The 22,821-nt window shown below is 36.2% G+C and overlaps 2 protein-coding genes across 2 annotated transcripts; one reads left to right on the top strand and one right to left on the bottom strand.

Annotated features, from left to right (window-relative positions):
- Positions 1–10,216: 10,216 nt before the first annotated feature.
- LOC138333390 (tubulin-specific chaperone A-like) lies at positions 10,217–18,093 on the top strand. Its single transcript, XM_069281737.1, has 4 exons — positions 10,217–10,367; positions 15,062–15,167; positions 15,689–15,775; positions 17,013–18,093. The coding sequence occupies exons 1-4, from the start codon at positions 10,306–10,308 to the stop codon at positions 17,097–17,099; spliced, it is 342 nt and encodes a 113-aa protein (XP_069137838.1). The 5' UTR covers positions 10,217–10,305; the 3' UTR covers positions 17,100–18,093.
- Positions 18,094–19,065: 972 nt separating this feature from the next.
- Positions 19,066–22,058, bottom strand: LOC138333389 (uncharacterized). The gene has a single exon (XM_069281736.1). It carries the CDS (start codon positions 21,918–21,920, stop codon positions 20,544–20,546), a length of 1,377 nt encoding a protein of 458 aa, XP_069137837.1. The 5' UTR covers positions 21,921–22,058; the 3' UTR covers positions 19,066–20,543.
- Positions 22,059–22,821: the final 763 nt, after the last annotated feature.

Here is a 22,821-nt window from a genome sequence, read left to right as displayed (position 1 = left end):
TTTATGATGACTTATGCTTAAACAATTGACAAAATAGAAACTTGCTCAAAAACTTTAACGTGGAAATATGACAAATTATAAATTGGTTGTATTATCACGTATGACAAATTATAAATTGGTTGTATTATCACGTTCAGCATCTATACACATTAGGAAAATAAAATCATAAACATTTATGATGACTTAAGCTTAAACAATTGACGAAACAGAAACTTACTCAAAAACTTTAACGTGAAATGGGACGCCAACGCTGACGCCGACGCCGGGGTGACAACATTAGCTCCCCCTATTCTTCGAATAGGCGAACTAAAAACTGACTCCGCAGCCATCGTCGATAGAAGCTAAGGGTGATTGATGATATACTAGTGGTCTGCTATCGTATCGGCCTCACTGTGGATCTAGGAACGATTCCTTTTACTTATCTATTATGGCCTGGTGGAGAGGGCACTATTTATCTATTATGGCCTGGTGGAGAGGGCACTATTTATCTATTATAGCCTGGCGGAGAGGGCACTATTATTATTGGCCTGGCGGAGAGGGCACTATTTATCTATTATGGCCTGGCGGAGAGGGCCTCATAATATTGTCGAGGGATGGAATAGTCCCCGAGCCGAAGGCGAGGGCACTATCCCATCATGAGACAATATTATGAGGCAATAGTGCCCCTCAACCAGGCATAATGGGTTTAGTCACCCCCTGACATGAGACCGTTTTTCATGTCATCGTAATAGAAACACGTCAAGCGATACCTCGCAACGCTATCTTCATTTCCACACCACGTTGTTACATTAAAAGTACAACATATGAATTGTCGCAGAAATATGTGATTCTATAAAACGGGATTCAGCTTCATGAAAATTAAAAGTAGATCAATATAGACCACAGGTTTACTTTTTAGTATTTTTTTTTGCGCGCGTCGTAAACCTGTGTTTTAACCAATAGGGATAAAGATGATTGTTTGTGGTATCATAAATGTATTTATTGCTTGCTTACATATAGATTTGTCAGTAGCTATCAGTCTATCAAAGGTAATCAAACTAACAGATTCCACATAAACAGATTTCGGTAATTTATGAACTTATGAACGATCAAAATATGGTCATCTGACGGGCAGTTCAGATTACTAAGGCCACAAAAATATGTCTGTTTAGGGTTACATTAAAAAAAAAGGGGGGGGGGTCGGTCTGTCGGGAGGATTTTTTTTATTTATTTATTTTTTTAATTATTTTTTAAGTGTCTTTCACTCTGCCGGAACCGTTACGTAGTCTAAAATCGAAATCCTGACTTTATTTAGTAGAAAAGTGGAAAAAAATTAGGGTCGGTCGGGTAACCCTAAACAGACATACATGTATTTTTTTTGCCTTATGTCACGAGAGTGATTATAATATGGGTATTGGTTCACGAGTACATAAATAGAATCCAACAGCTATAAACAGTTGACAATATTTATTACACACAAACGGAGACAGATAACCCTGAAATAAAAAGAACAATACCTGACAATATGTAGGGACACATAAATGAACATACTACTATATCTTCTATATTTATACTGTAAGGTATAAAATATAAACAGGTATCTATTTATTATATTATAATAGTAAATTGTATTTTAATTTCCGAGTTACATATATTTACAAATAACATTTAATTTACAGTCACTTGACTCTATGCATTGCCCTAACCTCACCGACCACGTGCGGTCCTTTGTTACACATAATATAAAGCTTTATGGACAAGTTATTTAAAGAAGTTTTAATTATATAAAGTATATTAATTATATTGCATAGTGAAGAGTAAGTTAATTACTTTATTTCTAGTTATATATTAAATAAACATACCTGTCAGTACTGTGGCCGTAAAGCACACATGTACAGGCTTCTAGTTATAGGTCGTGTATGTCCAATGCCTATTTTCCACGTAATGTGCGGACACGCTTTCTCAAGGGTGGGCGTGCACGTGCAAGGACAGGGTCATGCAGGGTCAATGTGACACACTCAACCAATCCATTCACTCGCCTCTCATACGTCATCATAACAACTTACACACACAGATTTACATGTACAGGACATTACATGACACAGGGACATGTAAATTCAGACAGACACAGGGACATGTAAATTCAGACAATACTCAGCGCATGTAGTTAAACCACCATATATAATACATATTACATATATGGTGAATTTAAACACCGCGACATTCTCCCCTGCAAAGGAAAATGACTCCTGGCATTTAAATCACCTAATGTTAAACATCACAGTTAAAATATTCATAGGAAAATCAATGAGCAGTACAGTATCCAGTATCCAAGTGATTGGGGAAATCCCTACCTACAAGGATTAAAGGATCACTGCTCACTGAGCAGATTTTTTTTACCAATATTAGAAATCAATATCTAACACCTTGGCCAGTGTCCCAAGGTAATATCCAGCATCTATAGCTTAACTAGAATTTCTCCTCTGCCAAGTGAAACAAAACATTCCTGATGCGAATATAATCTAACATTTATTATGATTGATTGTAAATTGCAATTATGCTACAATTCTACTTAATAAATGGTAAACCATAAGGTAATACACATTAGTAGCTGTAGAGATTAAATATAATTTTCACAATCAGGAGTGAAATATTGAACTTTTTTGTCGTCGCGGATGAATAATTCTACCTTACGTGAAGCGTCATCATTCGCTGTTCAATTGAGTAAGCTCCTCCCACTTTTGACCGACTTTTATTGAATAATTACGTCACTTTCAAATGACGATTTTATTGCATAAATATAAATAAAAAGTCGTGTGAGTGTAAATATAGGGATTGAATTTCGTTTTTATGTTAAAGGGATAATTCAGTCTAAGAGAACATTAAAATTTGTACATATATCGGAAAACCAGTTCTTATGGAAATTAGATCAGTCGGTTTTACTGTGATATGCCTGAAAAGCCCATGGCTTGGATTGCCATGTGACATGTGTGTAGATGTTCAAACTCTCTCGCTGTCCGCCATTACACATTGTGGTCGAACTTCTTGTATGCCGAACCCTGTCCCTTGCTCGTAGAGTAATGCAACTTTTGTCTATAACTGCTCAATCGCTGAAACAGCAGTGTGTTTACCTTATTAGGTGAATTGTCTTGCCTAAAAATCATTTTATCACTTCTCAGTGGTTATGTAGTTTATTTGTTTAACGTGCGTGACTTTGGCTCGGGTATGGGTACAGCGTCCATATTGTACCTGTTTAATCGTATTGATCAACGATTTGATATTTCAACGATATTAATCAAAATACTAAACAATGACGTGGAATTCGTCAATATTTCATGTTATATGTTTCATAAGAAATGTAGAATAATACGTTTATGCCATATTTTGCTTCTTGGTTATGTAAAAGAATTAGCCTGAGCGAATTGTCCCTTTAACCATGCTTGTATGGAGCAATTCCTCTAAGAATATATTCAATATGGGGCGCTAACGCGCCCCATAGAATATATTCTTAGAGGAATTGCTCCATACAAGCATGGTTAACATAAAAACGAAATCCAATCCCTATAAAACATGTATATATTGTTTACATTTTTCCAAAATTCTATGAAAAACAACAATATACACGTAATGTTGCGTCAAAATGTAAACAAAGCCATGTGTTTCTTTTTAAAAAAAAAGTAGTCCTTTTACGTTGCACAAAACATTTCCTTACGCAAGTTCAAAGTTCAATGTTACCATGCAGTTATGGTAAACAAAATCGGTTAGTATTAGCGTATAGTGACCAAGCCTAGCAAGTGTAAATATATGCATATGGCTACCCTTACAATAAAGCCTCGTGACGTCACGGCGTCAACAAAATTTCTATTACCTCGGTAATATTTTAACATTTTTTCCACAGACTTAACTGGTTTTACTATAAAAAGATGCAAACTACGGAATTTTTGCTGAAAATATCACGTAATTTTTCATGTATGAACAATTTACTTACAGCCGTGGATTTCTTCGATTTTATTTCAAAATGACGGGATATTATAGTTGTAAAATTGCAATAAAACGTCGAGGTATGAAAGAAAAATACTCTTTCATAAGTGGATATGAAGGATAGGGATATTCTACCCTCGGGATCACAAAATATTGCAAAACCCTCGACAAGCCTCGGGTTTTACTACATTTTGTGACCCTCGGGTAGAATATCCCTATCCTTCATATGTGGATATGAAAGAGATTACTATAATATCACCACACAGCATTAACCCGAAATTTGATTGTTACAGTCTTTGTATTTTGTCCGAATCTGAACCAAACACGCCATTATCAGCATAGATCTAGAGATAACCTTTGAAATGGCGAATAGAGTCTTTAATTAAATGTACATTGTGATATTGCTTACCCCTTAAAGTGCTGAACAGCACTCCTAGTTATGTAATTTTAATTCAGATTAATGCAAGTTGAACCAGGCCACATACTCGGTCAGAAAAAAGAGCTAAACACAAGATACTGACTTCACTGACTCCGCCGCCACCGTCGGTAAAAGCTATCCATATGTGCATGCAACGCTTTGCGAATCTGCCAAAGGCGCCAGGAAACTTGTGTCTTCGCCCCGATTTGTCTTACTTATCAATTTGAGCAAATGAGTAAGGATTTTTTCGCCCCGATTTGTCTTACTTATCAATTTGAGCAAATGAGTAAGGATTTTTTCTAGGCAAGGTGAATGTTTTCAAAATAAAACTTGTGCAGTTACTCCAAACTGTTCTTATCGGCAGGGTTTGGCGCAACACATGAACACTTTGGTGTATTCATCCTCAGTGTCAATGTTGATCGTAGTATTGATGTACTGAAGTCAGTGCAGTGCATTTTCCTTCGTGTATATCGCCGTTGGTTGGCATAGCAATTTTTCCAAGTTGTATGATTTCTTCCATTATAGGTATGCATGTTGGCCTAATCTTGCCTTTCTCTTTGTTTTTTTCTTGTACGGGTGTATTTCAGTCGCGATTTTGAAAATTTCCCGCTTACTAATTCACATTTAGGTCCACACATGGGGCAGAAATGGAGAAGAAAATTAACATACTACGAAAGCGTCTCTGACATGTGTGCTCCAAAATTGAAAAAAACCCAAAAAAAAACCTAGAAAGATGCCTAAGGAGAGGTACATTGTATTTCTGCAAAAACGATGTATATTTTCACTGTATACATGTAAATGCTGTATTCTGATTTCAATATTGATTAGTGGACCGTTTATCATCATCATCATTTTGCAACAATAACGTCACCACCCAGAACGTGCGTGATTATTGATGTGCGTGAAAATCAAGGATTTTTTTAAGTCAGATAAATCCTCGGTGAAAATGCTGTAGGCCTAGCCCCAGGCCATGCAAGGACGTAAATGTGAAGGATAAGTCACGCTGGGTTTTGGGGAAGCACAAGGCAGGAGCTTTTGTGTTTGTGCACTGACCGTGACGTTGGGCGACGATTGATTTTCCTTTGATATCCACCGGCGCAGCCTTTGATGTAGCTTGTTTGTGCGAGGGTTACCGTCTGACTTTCAGAAGCGGGCCGTCATTTCATGAGCTGTCATAATTCTTTAACGAAAATTTAAGACATATCCTCTAAATATTCCGTCCTTAAAGCAAGTATAAGACTTTGTGAAATTTAATAAACTTTACATTGATGTTTCTTTTGACTCGATAAGACAAGTATTTGTTGGGAATAATGGTTTTTATTCCCAGTTCATAGGCGTCTCGCGTAGTGTTTAGCAATGTAAAGAGACAGTCACGAATCCCTCTCACTCATATAAAGATTTAACAGTGTTTTGATTGCGTTAAAGGTGGTATGAACGCAATGGGATACAGACATATTCAATGTAGCGCTCGCTACATGTAGAATATGTCTGTATCCCATTGCGTTCATACCACCTTTAACGCAATCAAAATACTGTTCAACCTATATATTTACATAAATTAATATATTTTCATATGTTCGTGATCAAATTTAAAACGATGTTGGTTGCTACATGTAAGCTGGGTAACTACGTCAGTCAAGATGATCGTCGTTATAGTTCCGATTATTGAATGTTTTAGCTGCAGTTTGATTTAAAATATAAGAATGACACCTTTCAATTATTATTAAAAGATGTTTTTTTTCAATTTGATAATATATCAATAATTTCCATTTCGAATAAAAATTGAGATAACTGAGGCGGAACAACTACCGGTATGTATCGTTGTCAGGGTAGTGACGCGGTCCGAAGTGGAGCGAGCCGCCATATTTGATTTTCAACCGAGGAAAGTAACTGTGACATAGTCTATTGATGTTACATTGTATGACCGTTGAGCTGCTGAGTGTTTGTCATGTATGTATCGGTCTACGAACGCGATATAGACTAAATTCTTCATAGTCATGGCTTTTATTTTATTGTACGGATGATAGACAAGTGTTTGCATGGTGTGTGACTGACGTAGTTTTGGAATTCCCCGAACATTCCTGAGGAAAGCCCCCGGTTGTAGCCCCGACCAGCGATTCATTTTATTCTCTATTACCGTTACAATTCTTGAACACATATTCTATTTTGATGTCAAGTACATATTTAATTGGATCTAATAACAACTCTTTATTGTTATTTTGAAATCCGACAACGAAGAAACTTTGTTTACACTTCCTACTGAACAAAAGAAGAGAATTAGAGATTGTTGTAAATAATGAAAACCCAGACATCATTATGATTACAGAATTTCTGCCTAAGAATAATGCAGTCAACCTACACAACAGTGAGTTCCACATCAATGGTTATGAAATGTTTTTCAGTGACTTGAAGTCAGGCAGAGGAGTACTTATACATGCTAGATCAGCACTTCAATGTGAACTTGATGAGGAGCTAACCAGCATGGAGTTCTCAGAAATGATTGGATAGCAAAGAGGCTGAAGGGGAATGACAAGTTACTAATAGGATGTGTTTACAAAAGTCCAACTTCCACAATGGATAATTTCGCGAAACTCCACGTTGTCATTAATAAAGCTATGGAAAGTTCCAGTCATATCCTAATTATTGGCGATCTCAACTTTAAAAGCATTAACTGGGAAACGGAAACAACTACAGACCCAATAAATTCCTAATCTCACCAATTCCAAGAAATTATGGGGGGATCACTTTTTAATCCAACACGTACGCGTGACCACACGACACAGAGAAGGAAATGAACCATCACTTTTAGACTTGGTAATATCGAATGAAGAGGGCATGATTCAAGATCTAGTCACCGAAACACCATTAGGAAAAAGTGACCATTTAGCCATAATTTTCAAAGTACTATTCTACTCCCAAGATGAATCTAAAACTCAAAAATACAATTTTTAGAGAGTTGACTTCGATAAAATGCGTATGGAACTATCAGCTATCAACTGGGAAACCATCCTAAAGGACCCCAATACTTGTGAATCATGGGATTTATTCACCGACATCATGCAAAAGAGTATCAAGAATAATATACCAGTGGCAAAAAATTCCAAGACACAGGTTAGAAAACTATGGATGAACAAACCAGTGATGGATGCAGTTAAACAAAAAAAGAAATCGTGGCAAAAATACCTATGGAACAAAACACCAGAGAATTATGAACAATACAGAGAAGCCAGAAATTATGCAACTAAAGCACAAAGGAAGGGAGTAGGTGAATACGAGGAAAAAGTGGTAATAGATTTAAAGAAAAATCCAAGAAATTTTTTGGAAATACATGAGATCAAAAACAAAAATTAAGGAGAACATACCAAGCCTGGAAACAAATGATGGCCTGCTGGAAGTAGACCAGGGCGCCAAGGCAGAAATTCTAAATTCTTTCTTTTGCAATGTATTCACTGATGAACACTTGGGGGAAATACCGGAAGCCATCCATAACTCAAACATTTTTAACAACATCAAACATAGAAATAGACCAGGACAAAGTCAAGAAGAAACTAGAAAACTAGATAGAACAAAATCAGCAGGGTCAGACCAAATACACCCAAAAGTTCTAAAGGAAGTGAACGACGAAATTACTCCAGCCTTAACTATTATCTGTACTAGATCATTGGCAGAAGGATACCTACCAGCAGCATGGAGACAAGCTAATATTACACCTATATACAGGAAAGGGAATAAAAGATTAGTCAAGAACTATAGACCAGTGAGTCTAACAAGTGTAGCAGATAAAATGTTAGAGTCCATCCTTAAAGACCACATTGTAAAACATCTTACTGAGAATAATCTAATTGTCAGTTCTCAATTTGGTATCATGAAAGGAAAATCAACCGCCCTCCAACTTTTAGAGGTTCTGGATGACATCACAGAAGAACTGGACCATGGTATAAGATAGATGTTATCTACCTGGACTTTCAAAAAGCGTTCGATAGTGTTCCCCACGAAAGGCTCCTAAAAAGGTATAAAATATTGGTATCAGTGGGACACTGCTGAAATGGATAAAAACTTTCCTATCGGACAGAAAGCAAATGTTAATCATAAATGGGTCGGCCTCCGATTGGGTCAAGGTCAAGAGTGGAGTCCAAGGCAGCGTACTGGGCCCGGTACTCTTTCTAATACATTTGTATATATTAATGACTTACCTGGGGAGATCTCTTCGAACATCAAACTATTTGCTGATGATAGTAAGATCTATGGAAAAGGCAATACAGAAGCTGATGCCATTGTGATTCAAAATGATTTAACTAATCTTTCAGAATGGTCCAAATATGGCAGTTAAAATTCAATGCTAAACAATGCAAGTACATGTAATTACAATTTGGACCTAGAAATCAAGAGAGCCTATACGAGATGAAAGAAGGAAATATGGAAAAAATGGAAAATGTCACACAAGAAAAGGATTTAGGCATCCTCTTTGATAAGTCACTGAGATTTAGTTTGCATACAGCTGAGTGTGTTAAAAAGGCCAATAAAATGTTAGGACTAATAAGAAGGACCTTCACCTGTATAAACCAGCAAATGTTTGTGTCACTCTCTATAAAGCCTTAATAAGACCACATCTGGAGTATGATGTAACAGTATGGAATCCAATGTACCTCAAGGGTACGTATACAAGCTTTGGAAGGAGTTCAAAGAAGGGCGACAAAATTAGTGAAAGAAACAACAAATCATATAGAGACAGACTTCTGATCCTAGGCCTAACAGCACTAGAATACAGAAGAAAAAGATCAGATGTCATATAGATGTACAGAATTATGTCTGGACTAGACCATCTGAGTCAGAGAGGGAGCAAAATGGTCAGGAGATCCAGAGAACTGAGGACGAGGGGTCACACAGTGAAACTGGAGAAACAAAGACCACGACTCAATCTCAGAAAACACTTCTTTGCTGTTAAAGTTGTCGACGACTGGAATAGTCTTCCAAACGACATAGTAAATTCCAAGACACTGAATAGTTTTAAGGCAGCTCTGAATAGGCATTGGAACAACGTCAACATAAAGTTCAGTCCAAACTGCTTTGCCACCAACTGATGAACAGGCTATCAACCAAACAATCACCAATTACCATGCATTGATATATTAAAATAAGGCACTATGGGTGCATCGTCTGCAACTCTGCATATGAATAGAATTGATTTTCTAAAACTAGACTATATACCAAAGTTAAAGATAGAAAATTCATGAATGTGAATAAATCTAAAGGATGCCAAAAAGCGAAGGCTTATGTAAGGCAGATACTGATATAACTGATATAACTGATATACTGTCAACCGAGTCCTGACGACCATAATATTGTCTGTGTTACCTAATTATATAAGGATCAGTCTAGATCTTGAGACAAATAGAAGAACGAAATATGTTTTTGGTTTATCATTGATTCAAATCAAATATGTCACCTGTGAAAATGTAAACTGTATATTAAGTAATTAAAAAATATTAAGATTATAATATGACGCAAACTCTTACCGAAGCGTGAACTAGAAGTAGTCCTATCCTGCTCTATATGGGTTTGTAGTCATACATAATAGAAATGTACGTCGTCTGCGTTTACGCTAATTTGAACGCAACTCCCCTCCCGTTGACTATATATGTAAATATAAATCCTTGCCCCAGGCGATATATATTTTGGAATATCATCATTATTCTTTTTAGACGCACTGGTTTTTTGATCACAGAATTTTCAAAGCAAAGTTAATATATCAGCAGTAAAGAAAAATTTAATACTTATTTAGAATTGAAAATATTTCCCTAACTGGTACCCCATTTATTGTTCAATGAATGCTCCCTTAAGCTTCATACCAACTTCCGGGCAATCAGTTTCCGGTTTTTAGCGGCACAGCATAGCGGGGCTTGACATCCAAACAAACAAAACACACCATGGCCGGCATAGCGGATCCCAAAATGAAACAGTTAAAAATTAAAACAGGAGTAGTAAAAAGGTAAGTCCTTATCAAAATGATCATGAATACGGGTTTTGTTTTACGTCAAAATTGATTATTGCAGGTTTCTGACATGAAACAACACGTGAGTAGGATCTAGAAGAAAAATAAGAAAACACATATCTGTCTCCAGTGTTATAACAGTGTCAAAATACTATAAAGTGCTTTAATTCCTCTGAAATATGATTAAATCATTTGCAGCTATGACTGGTTAGAGCACCATGTGTCTGCAGTAACGCGTGTCGGTGTATCACAGATAAATATAGAATGTCAGACTTACCCAAGTCCCGCGTTTAAAGCTTAGACTTAAATTGTTAAAGGTGTTCACTCACCCTGCCAGAACTTGGTAGAAACAGACGGTCCACTTCTATAGATTTTTTTTTCTGACTGATTTGAGAAAGGATTTTTTTACTTTATTTTGGGAATAAAATTGCTGAATTTGGAAAAGAATTAATTTACCAGAGTAATCTGCAAATTGAGATTTTTACTGATAATTTTCATTGGGAATATAAGGGCAGGTCCATTAGAAAATAATATGACTATAGGCAAGGCCTTAAAGGGCGCAGCCATATGTTTCAGTACCTATTGATTATACATTACTATATTAAAAAGTGCAACTTATGGAAATAACGGACCCAAATTTACATTTATTTTTTATTCATATATTCACACTCTGTCCTTGTCCAAAAACCCTCATTTGAGAAGGAAACCCCCATTAGAGAAAGAAGAATATTTTTTCCGTAACAGATATTCCGATTTTGGTCAGCTGGTTATATTGAAAGATAGTCTAAATCACTTGACGCTTCCAAATAAAGAGCAAATAGCACTGAGCTTCTGCCGAATAAAGATTAAGTCTGTCAGATCATAAGAGCGTTTGAACCGCTCGATTATATAATGAGCTTACTTCAAAGCGTCATATCCATGGTGATTACCCATGATTCCTCTCCCCATAGGTATTGTAACAGGAGCGAGACAGGCCCAGTTTGAAACGATGTCAAACTACGCCCGACGCGCCCCTAGTCCAACCCAGGTTCGTTGGGTATTATTTGATATGCTTGCCTGTCAGTAGGAGGAAGAACAAACTACTGGGTTTAGATGATAAGGAACAGTTTTATTATGATTATAACAGTAACTGTTTACAACATACATCACACATACATCCACACAAATATTATAAACAGCCCCCCCATTCCCGTGCCTAATTCCCTATTACAGTGTTTTTTACTACCTTATAACCAAATATAAAATAGTCACCTATAGGCCTAGTAGCGGAGCTGGCAGCACGAAGGAACTTAATCCATCAGACTGCCCAGTCTACTAGAATACCCCGAATTTATCCCCATACCCGAGTCTAGGCAGCCAATCATAACAGAGAAAACAAAGACACACATTTAGGACACCTCACGAGAAATGAATGCACGACACAAACACTACCACAGTATAGAGAAATACAAAGGTCACAGCACAGGTACACAATACACCTACGGACAAAACAGCTTGACTGGTTAGCTTGCCTAGACAGTAAACATATAAATTACTATCCCCCGCTACAGGTATTAAAAAAAAAATGGCGGCCGCAAACTGAAGCTGTCAGTGTGTGGGATTGGATATTGAAGATAGGGTTTTTTGTTATATTTTCATGTACATGTTACCTTAGAAGTGCTTTGCACTTCGTGCCCTCCTTGGGGCACAAAGGGCTGCGCCCTTATTATATTGGCCCCAAAAAGCCCCTAAAAATGTCACTGTTTCAGGACAAATAATTTTGATATTATAAAGCAACAGTAACGTTGATGGTTCAGGTCATTTAATATAATAATGGATTTAAATTATACTCACAAAAGTACATGTAAAGTTGGAGATTTTTATTTTACAAAACGAAGGTATATAATATTATGGCTTTGAAGGTGGGTGTCACTGTCTGTAACCGTCAAAAGAAGCTGTGTAGGCTTGTGATGGATGTTTTTTTTCTCTCTCTCCTGCAATGCCTTAATATTGCCATTATAATTAAAATAATACATGTACTGTTCTATAGTCAGCGACCTATTTTCACTATGAATCAATGATGCGTGAATGAACACAAAGTTTATTCACAATTTTTCCCTTTCATGTAGTACGAAACCATTAAAGTACACATGTGATAGAGCGAGTTGGTCGCCTGCCAATAATTGTTCAATTTATAATTTTAACTCAATACATCTATTATTTTGTTATAGTGTATAGAGATTGAATGTATTTTTCTAATTTTCATAGCGGTTATGACTAACAGAAGCTATCTACATATCCCGTGGAGTGCGTAAGCGCTCCTCGGACTATATGTAGATACATGTAGCTTCTGCTATTCATAGCCGCTATGAAAATTAGAAAAATACATTCAATCCATATATTTACATTATAATAATTTATGAATATAAAATTATTGAAAGGTTTTTATATAAAATCTAAAATTATGACCCCCATATAAGATGAGAAACGAAATTAATGGAACAGCTGGATGACAAAGTTGTTCTACAACGTTGCGTTTTCGCCTTCCGTCTTCCGGTTGATCTTTTTTTGCAAATGACAAACGACAAACAAGAAGTATAGTTAAAATAAGATTTGATTGACTTATTACAGTAAACCATAAACACTTTGGAAAATAAAAAGGGAAGTTGTACACTTTCCCTTTTTCTCAAGTAGTGCAATGATAAAAGGAAATACAAAATCCAAGCAAATCCACGTTTTTATTTGAATTAAATTCTAATATTAATGAAATCTCCTTGATTCTAATTGATGTAAGTTCATCAATACTATGAAAATATTTACAATAGTCAATACCATGAAAGAGGCCTTAGTATTCGATACTCTGAAAGGGATACTACGAAAGTGTCCGTAGTAGCCGATACTATGAAAGTGTCTGTATCGTAGTAGCCGACACTATGAAAGTGTCTGTATCGTAGTAGCTGATACTATGAAAGTGTCCGTATCGTAGTAGTCGATACTATGAAACCGTCCATAGTAGCTGATACTATAAAAGTGTCCGTAGTAGCAAATACTGTGAAAGTTTCCATATATAGTAGCCGATATTATGAAAGTGCCTGTAGTAGCCGATACAATGAAAATGCCCATAGTAGCCGATACTATGAAAGTGTCCACATAGTGGCCGATACTATGAAATTGTCCATTGTAGCTGATACTATGAAAGTGCCTGTAGTAGCCGATACTATGAAAATGCCTGTAGTAGCCGATACTATGAAAATGCCCATAGTAGCCGATACTATGAAAGTGCCCGTAGTAGCCGATACTATGAAAGTGCCCGTAGTAGCTGCAGATACTACACAAAGTGTTTGTAGTAGCCGATACTATGAAAGCGTCCATAGTAGCCGATACTATGAAAGTGCCGTAGTAGCAATACTATCAAAAGTGTCCGTAGTAGCCGATACTATGAAAATGCACGTAGTAGCCGATACTATCAAAATGCCCGTAGTAGCCGATACTATGAAAGTGAACTTAGTTGCTGATACTACAAAATTGTTCGTAGTAGCCGATACTATGAATGCGTCCATAATAGCCAATACTATCACATAGAGGCAAAATGCTATTATGATGCAGCTTCCCAAAACAAATAACGATTTCACATACAAGCAAGTATTGTGAGGATTTATCACTGTTTCTTTACACTACTAAACACCACAAGAGACGCCTATGAACTGGGACTAAAAAAAACATTTTTCTCAACAAATACTTATCAATTCAAATCGAAACATCAATTTAAAGCTTTATAAATTTCACGATGTCTAGGCCTTGGTGTAAGGATGAAAGAAATGAAGAAATGTCTTAAATTTTCATTAAAAATACGACAGCTCATGAAATAATGGCCACCTTCAAAAAGCAGTCTCCCACCCACAAGCTACACCAATGGTTGCATTGGCAGATATCGAAGGAAAATCAGTTGTCGCCCAACGGCATTCTCACTGCACAAACACAAAGGCGTTTGCAGTGTACGAATCCAAAACCCCGGGCGACAAATCCATTCTCACTTATAAAACCTTGATACAAGGGAGGTAATATATATCCGTAATTAACCCTAAGCTGCCAAACACATTCAACTATTGCTTCAATAAGTTCATATATATCCAATGAAATGCATTTGCGGGGGATCCCTCTGCATCCCTCCGTCTGTCCGATATTCTTTTCCGGAATATGTAACTCAAAAACAGTATGAAATAGTTAAAATAAGATTTGATTGACTTATTACAGTAAACCATGATAGTTTATTCTATATCAAGAAACAACACATTAGAAATTGTTTGAAATCAATATTTGAATGCACGAGAATCATTGTATTCATAGTGTTATTCATATTGTTTTCATAGGCAAATGTTTGTTTTCGTCAGTTGGTTGATTGCTATAGTGAGGAAATGCTCAGAATGTAAATATATAAAATTGAATGAGAGAATTACTTGGTTGAAAGATTCCATAATTCTATGATCTTTTATCAAAAAACTTTTAGTTTGTCAAGTAAAACCTCTATTCTAATCTTTTTTTCTTGGCAGTGTAAATATTTTATTCTTCCACCTTGAAAAAGTGCATTGAAATGTACAGTTCTGTATATTTGTATGATTGAAGAAACAGATATGTCTCTGGTGTATGTGAGCTATATATAAGAATTGATAAATCATGCACGTCCATGCTTGATCATGTAATTTTTCTTACAGAATTACAAAGGAAAAATTTATGTATGAAAAAGAGTCACAAAAAGAAGCCGACAAAGTGGAGAAGATGAAGGCAGAAGGGAAAGATGAATATGATATCAGGAAACAGGTACACTGACATGTTCAGAATTATTTTAAACACACAGTAATCCAAAAATTTTACAAAGATAATTTACTTTCTGACTTTAAAAACAAAACACTGAATCAGTAACACATATGTAAATAGTTAATTGTGATATATGTACAGTATAATCTAGACTACAAACCACATTCACATACACTTGTCACTTTGTCCTATATAAATATATGTTCCTATCTTACATTAATATTTTAATTTATATATTTATGTTCTGTTTATAGTGTTTAGGATGTGATTATGAGAGTAGCATTAGAGATAAGCTTGCTTCTATTTAACAATATAAAAGACTTGACAATATGAGAAACCTCCTTTTAAATATACATTTGAAAATTAAAAGATGCTTCGGTCTAGGTATGTAATATATATGTTTTTTGTAGATAAGAAAATTGTCTCTATGAAATTGATGAACCTGATGCTTTAGGTATCTGATCATGAAAGGACTTCATAATATGGTAATGTTCTTTTTCAAAGAGTATGTTATATGCTTGCAGCAAGAAGTTCAGGAGGAAAGTCAGCAAATGGTTCCAGAGACCATGGGGAGACTACGAAAAGGACTGCAAGACCTTGAGGCTCACATGGTAATTATACTTTAAAAGCTGCATTTACCAACAAAAATAATGCATTCGCTTTAAAAGCACATGTGTCCCTATTATAGTGTAATTTTAATTTGACCCAATAAGCGTCCATGTCTCTATAAGCGTCCTCCCCACCCCCCATTTTTGAGGCCTCAGTTTCAATTGCCCTGGCAAAGACCATACTATAAAAACTGTACAGATTTGCAATAATTTCGTTTAATTACACACCTATTCATTTTTTTTTTCAAGTTTTAGGTCATCTGACAGCCTGGTACGCCGTCGTTAACTTTTAACCATATCATTGCTATAACTTATTTAACCTGACCATTTTTTATTAGCCCACCATCATCAGATGGTGGACTATTCAAATCGCCTTTCGTCCCTGGTCCGTCGTCCGTCCGTTAACAATTTTTGTTACTGCTATTTCTCAGAAAGTACTGAAGGGATCTGCCTCACATTTCATATGTAGGTTCCCCTAGGACTCTAGTTGTGCATATTGCATTTTGGGACTGATCGGTCAACAAGATGGCTGACCGGCCGCCATCTTGGATTTTGATAGTTAAAGTTTGTTACCGCTATTTCTCAGAGAGTACTGAAGGGATCTGTCTCAAATTTCATATGTAGGTTCCCTGAGGACTCTAGTTGCATATATTGCATTTTAGGACTGATCGGTGAACAAGATGGCCGACCAGCTGCCATCTTGGATTTTGATAGTTAAAGTCTGTTACCGCTATTTCTCAGAAAGTACTAAAAGAATCTGTCTCAAATTTCATATCTACATTTTAGGTTCCCCTAGGATCTTTGTTGTGCATAATGCATTTTGGGACCAATCGGTTAACAAGATGGGCAACAGGTAGCCTTCTTGGATTTTGATAGTTGAAGTTTGTTACTGGGATACATGTATATCTCAGAAAGTAAGGAAAGGATCTTTCACAAATTTCATATGTAGTAAAAGTTTGAAAAGCAGAGAAAAGATCCATGTTTTCCATTGTCAGACATAGATCATTCTTTGGTGGGCGCCAAGATCCCTATGGGATTAAGTACACTTTTACTTTAAATCCACAAGATCCTACAATGTTTGTTTACACTTTGTCTAATTTCTGACACCATTCAGAAATAATTTTGATTATTAGGACTAAACAGATACGCATATAAGCATTAGTAATTCAACTCAACTGTCTCTTCATATACTGCCTTCCAATCTGATTGGATTTTTGCAATATTTTTTTCTTTTCTTCAGAAACAAGTTGAAGGTGACCTGAAGGAGACTGATGAGTACAAACTTGCAGTTACAGTATGTGAGGAAGCTAGGAAAGCCATGGAATGAGCCGACTCCGTCTTAGGTGTGTAAGGACTCTGACGTGTGATAGAGATAACTTGTGATCATGGACCAGAAACTGTAACGTCTCTGTGTACTGCGAGTCGTCATATTCCCAGCTTAGACTTGCATGTCCTGTGAAGGATAGGTTTTAATACTGATGTTTGTGCTGAGAGACAAGACTGATCTGATAAGTGCTTCGCTGTAAAGCCTCTATATAGAAATACGATAATACATTCACAGATTATATACATGTATCTAGGAGATGATTCCCGAATAAGTGTGAAAATGGTTGAAATAGCAGGGAAACCTTATGAATGCATATATATACCTGTCAGTATGTTTTGAAATAGAGCACAAGGAATATAGAACAAGCAATCTTTTGATGTATCATTTATTGTAATTTATTACTCTATTAAGTATTGATTTATATCCATGCTACATTGTATCTGTACCAGATCCTACCATTACTGATGTCGACTTTGGTATCATGCTGAGATCATCACTACATGTATTGAATCATCTGGTTTGTGTACCCGATTTAAACAATCCTTTAGCAATCTTCACTTATTCTTCTATGGATATTATTGAAACTTCAGGGACTGAACTTCATTGAGGTTTCTGTATGTGTGATCCAGGTTTCATTGGTTGTATTCTGTAGTTACCTCCCTTCTTCCTTAGACACTTTATATGGCTGTTACACCAGAAACTGTCATCACATGTTACCAGTTCTTCTCACCATGTTCAAATCTTAATTGTTCACCTTGATTCATAAAAGACTAGGTTGAACTATATTCTTAAGAATGTGTTAAACAGGCCTAGTTTGGTTGTGTATATGAAAAGATTTAATATCTTTATAATCGGATAAACATATTTACCCTCCTTTTTGAAACATGTAGCATCACTTTAGCACTGTCATGATAGTTTTGTGTGTTCAATTCAAATTTAACTAATCTTAAGTTGTACATCTTTCAAAGAGATTTTATTAAAATGTTTGCTTATTTATCTTTTGATTGTGGTCTTTCATGCTGACATTTGGGAACCCCAACCTCATTGAACCTGGACCTGGATGCATCACTCTTAACTTCTTCTCAATAAGCACATAGTCAGAGACTTTATATATATAATACTGTAGAGTAAGCTCCCTCGTAAATAGATATCCATTGTGATGTGATTGTGTTGTGGGTGAAACTCACATCTTTTTCTTTAAAAAAAAAAGGATGGTGTCACAATCCATTCCTTCATTGCATATTAAAGGATTAGCTCCCGTGCGGGTAGGTATTCATATTGTGACTTCATTATTTTGTGAGCGCAATTCATATCGTTTTCACGAAAAATATGACGTGCTCGCAAACACTTGATGTCACAGATAGCTATGTAAAATGCAAGTAGGGAATATACATGTACAATGTACAAAGTTGAAATACCGGTACCCGTCATAGTGAATTAAAATGCCAAGACTTGTGGGCATATATGTACCTTTGGTTTTACATGATAATATTTATTCAAGGTCACAGGGGTCTAATAGGTGAAAATCTTTAACCAACTTCTTCTTAATAGCATAGCGACCTGATATTGGGCTTGTGACATGCTGGGATGAAGGGCTACCAAGGTTTTTAAAATGAATAACCCTGGCCTTCATTCAAGGTCACAGGGGTCAATTAGGCTGAAACATCTTGATACGACTTCTGCTTAATAACCAAGAGGCCAAGGAACCTGATATTAGGCATGTGACATGCTGGGATGAATGGCTACCGAGTTAATTCAAATGAATGACCTTGGCCTTCATTCAATTTCACATGGATCAATTAGACTGAAATATCTTGATACGACTTCTGCTTAATAACCAAGAAACCTGATATTTGGCATGTGACATGCTGGGATGAATGGCTACCGAGTTTGTTCAAATGAATGACCTTGGCCTTCATTCAATTTCACATGGTTCAATTAGACTGAAATATCATGATACGCCTTCATCCAAATTCACAGGAGTCAAATAGGCTAAAATCTTTAAACGACCTTTTTCCTTTAAGAATAAAATTTGTCTGAGAATTTTATTTCTTTTTGATGCCGGACCCTGATATTGGTCCTCTGACGTGCTGGGGCATGATATAAATTCTTATTCACTCCTATTTTTTAATCATGAACCATGCTTACCAGATAGCATGTGAGCAATTCGGGCCCACTTGGCCCTTGTCTAAGATGAAATCAAAAGAGATATGGCATATATCCATGAATAAAGAACTCGTTATCGTCAAAGACGGAACAGACATTTTGCATGTATCACATATATATATATATATAACTAGCCCGTCCAGCCATGTAGTAAATATTGTAAAACATGTGTAATAACACTATTATGACGTCACAGGTAGTTTTGATGTCATAATCTATGAGACGTGGAATGATTGCAATTGTCTCAGTAGACGGAAACGTCACATCCGAGCGGGATTTCTACTGTTTTATACAAAGACGAAATCTAAAGTATTACTATATTTATCTTAGTTAAAGTTATGTGATAAATAGAATCTTACACTCGAAACTATGTGATATGAAAGGATTTATCAAACTCGTTTAATAATAATAATTTGATATGCTACTCGCCAAAAGGATCGTGGCATATCAAATTATTGAATTCGTTTGATAAATTTCATCACATAGCCACTTATGTATGATTCTCTATTTAGGTGGCGATTCCACGATAAAGACGGCAGTTCATTTAAGCATTGGACGTCTTTCAATTGACATTCATAGCCAATAATATAAGAATGCCAAAAAGACGAATTCCATGAATCGCGCAGGAGATTCATATTGGCTATGAATGCAATCTGAAAGAGTTAGACGTTCACAACAATTTCATGATGGAATTACAAGATATTTTGCATAGATCTACATTGTATAAGGAATAAAGATATATCATCAAAGACGGAACAGTCATTTGAACAGCCATCTTCCATGATCGCTGTGACGCCACAGTGATACATGTAATGACGTCATGATAAGGGGATGACAGTTCATAGACTGATGAATGTCAACTGCACTTGGCAATGTTATTAGGGCTGCAGTGAAAATGTAAAAAACATGTATTACACTGGCATGACGAAAATACACAATCTTTTCTAGGGTCGATTACTGTCTTCAGTGTAGAGAGTAAAACAGGTACATACCAAACACAAGAATATCCAACGATGGTTCTTCAGGACATATATCCCCATATCAAAGAAGAGAAAGGAGACAAATAATTTCGGACCTACGAATTTAATAGATCCCGGGATAAGACGTTCTGCAACAACGTTCTGCCTTGCTTGGAAAGTCATTGTACATAAATGTGCATGTACGTGTACCGTATATTTGAGATTCAAAAGCATGATCTGGCAATTGTATTCAGAATGGAAAAGTTGCATATACATTGGTTCATGCCTAAAGTAGAAACTATGAATAATTTAGGAAAATTTAATATGACATTAGTTCCAATAACAGCCTACTACAAAGGGTGAAACATACAATCTGGAAAATCGTACTATGGTAATTCCTAGTTGATGAGTTCAAACCAAACAGACGATCTATGGCTGTCCAGATTCTAGATTGATCTTCTTCTTGCTGTTCTTTGCGTGGTTTCATACTCATATGAGAGGTTGGGCGAAATAGGGCGTGTCGTTCACACAGACCGGTGGTCGTATTCTGTTTGAATCCTCGTCGGCAATGACATTTGTATGTTCCAACGCCATTGCGACAGACTTTGTCACTTGAACAATTAGCCACACCATCATAACATTCGTCTTGATCAATACATATACTATACTTAGGGGACCATATGAATCCCGGTCGTTCATTTCTACAATTACACGTGTAGTTTATTCTATTCCTTTGAAGATCCTCAAAGTTATTGTTTTTACTAGTCATCCAGAAACATGCCCTGTCTTTTAACTTCCTGCATGGATTAAGCGGGTCGGCTAGAGCTTGCTTCAAATTACGAATTTTACCTAATGAATTTTTTCCATAACATGGATCTGGACAGAACCATAAGTAGGCACACGTAAATGGGGAAACCCTTTTATTTCGTTTCCTTCGGGCCGTTGCTGCAGTGCCAATAGACCTCCAATCGTATATTTTCTCGCCATTCGCTTCCGAGCTAAGTTCAAGGGATGCGAGACACTCTGTATGTCCTTCATATGCAAGAGGTTTGCTTCGGAGTTCAGTATACCAACACATATAATAACTGGCTGTAGTCCGATACTGGAACTGTTCCAATGCCGAGCTAAAAGGGTATTCAGGTGGAATTATACCCTTTTTCACCTTTGATTTTATAAATGTCCCCGAAATCTTTGCAACACTCTCGATTTCTGTCATACATTCAATTACACCTTTATTGCAAGCTTCCTCAACAACAGGGTGCAGATTCTTTAGACGCGGGATTGGAAAATGTTTGAAGAATTTTCTATCTTCATATTTAGTCGTCGAAAACGTATATCTTCTATCAACTTCGAAGTATTTATGAGCTGCAAGGTAAAGTCCTACATTTCGTAAGGTGTTACTCATTAGATTTGGGAATAACTTGTCCATTACCGTACTTTTTCTCTTGACCAGGCTAACCCAGCTCACTTCTGAGTAAAGATACCATTCATGATTGGTAGGTCTACTTCGCTTCCCGCGGAAAAGATTGGTTTCAGATTCCAGTTTTGCCGAAGAGTTACGGAAATTGTATCTGTCAATTGACTTTCCGATTCCATGTAAATATGATTGGTGTAGATTTCCATCGCTGTTTGAACCAACAGTAAGACCAAAGATGTAAAATGCACTTAAAGTTATAACAGCGGTTTTCACATACATTCTTCCGGAAGTATAAACAGTGACGTAAATATCTTCATGATTACGTCATAGACGTGTAATAAGTTTCATAATGACGTCACCGATTTGTTAAGTATCAAATGAAACTTCAAATGTTGTATAGAACTAGGTCTACAGTTTTTCCTTGTAAGTGTACAAACATGCTGATACATTATTTGATAGAATAATTCTCTACCTGGCGGTTGTGACGGTAAATATCCAACAAGAGGCTTGTCGAGGACTGGACATTTACATAGAATCGTGTCAAAAGTATTCGGCCACGTCACATTTTTACTGTATTACATATAAATGTATTTCATGTAGTCATTTCTTGACAATTACTCGTAGAATTTTGTTTTTAACCAGATATTTTTATGTAAAAATCATTTAATCTTTTTCGGATAGACTATATTTCTCCTTTATTTCGTTTATCTGAAATAGAGAGCTGCAGTCAATTTATAATTCGGCATTGATGTCACTAGATCTTTTAATTTCATCGTGGTACGAAAGAAATTTTGTTTGCAAACTGTTCATCAATGCTTATAATTAATTATCCAGACTACTTTATAAAATAAAATACGTTGACACGTACGATTCCCTTTATTTTTTCAAGAGATTCTTTTTCCAAAACAATACGCAACGTCAATATTTCTGTTGTGACGTCAAGATAACATCAGGTTTTTTTTTCGCCTTTATCGGTTTTTTATTTTCACAGTGGTATGAAAAAAGAAACTGCCAGCCAGAAAGCCAGATTTAGTATGAAAACAAAGAAAAAATAAAAAGAAAAGGAAGCCATTTGCTTTTCATATTGAAGCGATAAGAAAATATCTTGAAATAAGTTACTCAATGTGGTAAGGAATCTGCGAATATTTTTCTCCATTCCCATGACACTTAGATCTTCCAA

The sequence above is a fragment of the Argopecten irradians genome, chromosome 10 (genome assembly GCF_041381155.1).
Source record: "Argopecten irradians isolate NY chromosome 10, Ai_NY, whole genome shotgun sequence".
NCBI classification, from domain to species: Eukaryota; Metazoa; Mollusca; class Bivalvia; order Pectinida; family Pectinidae; genus Argopecten; species Argopecten irradians.
This window is presented reverse-complemented; position numbering and strand designations above follow the sequence as displayed.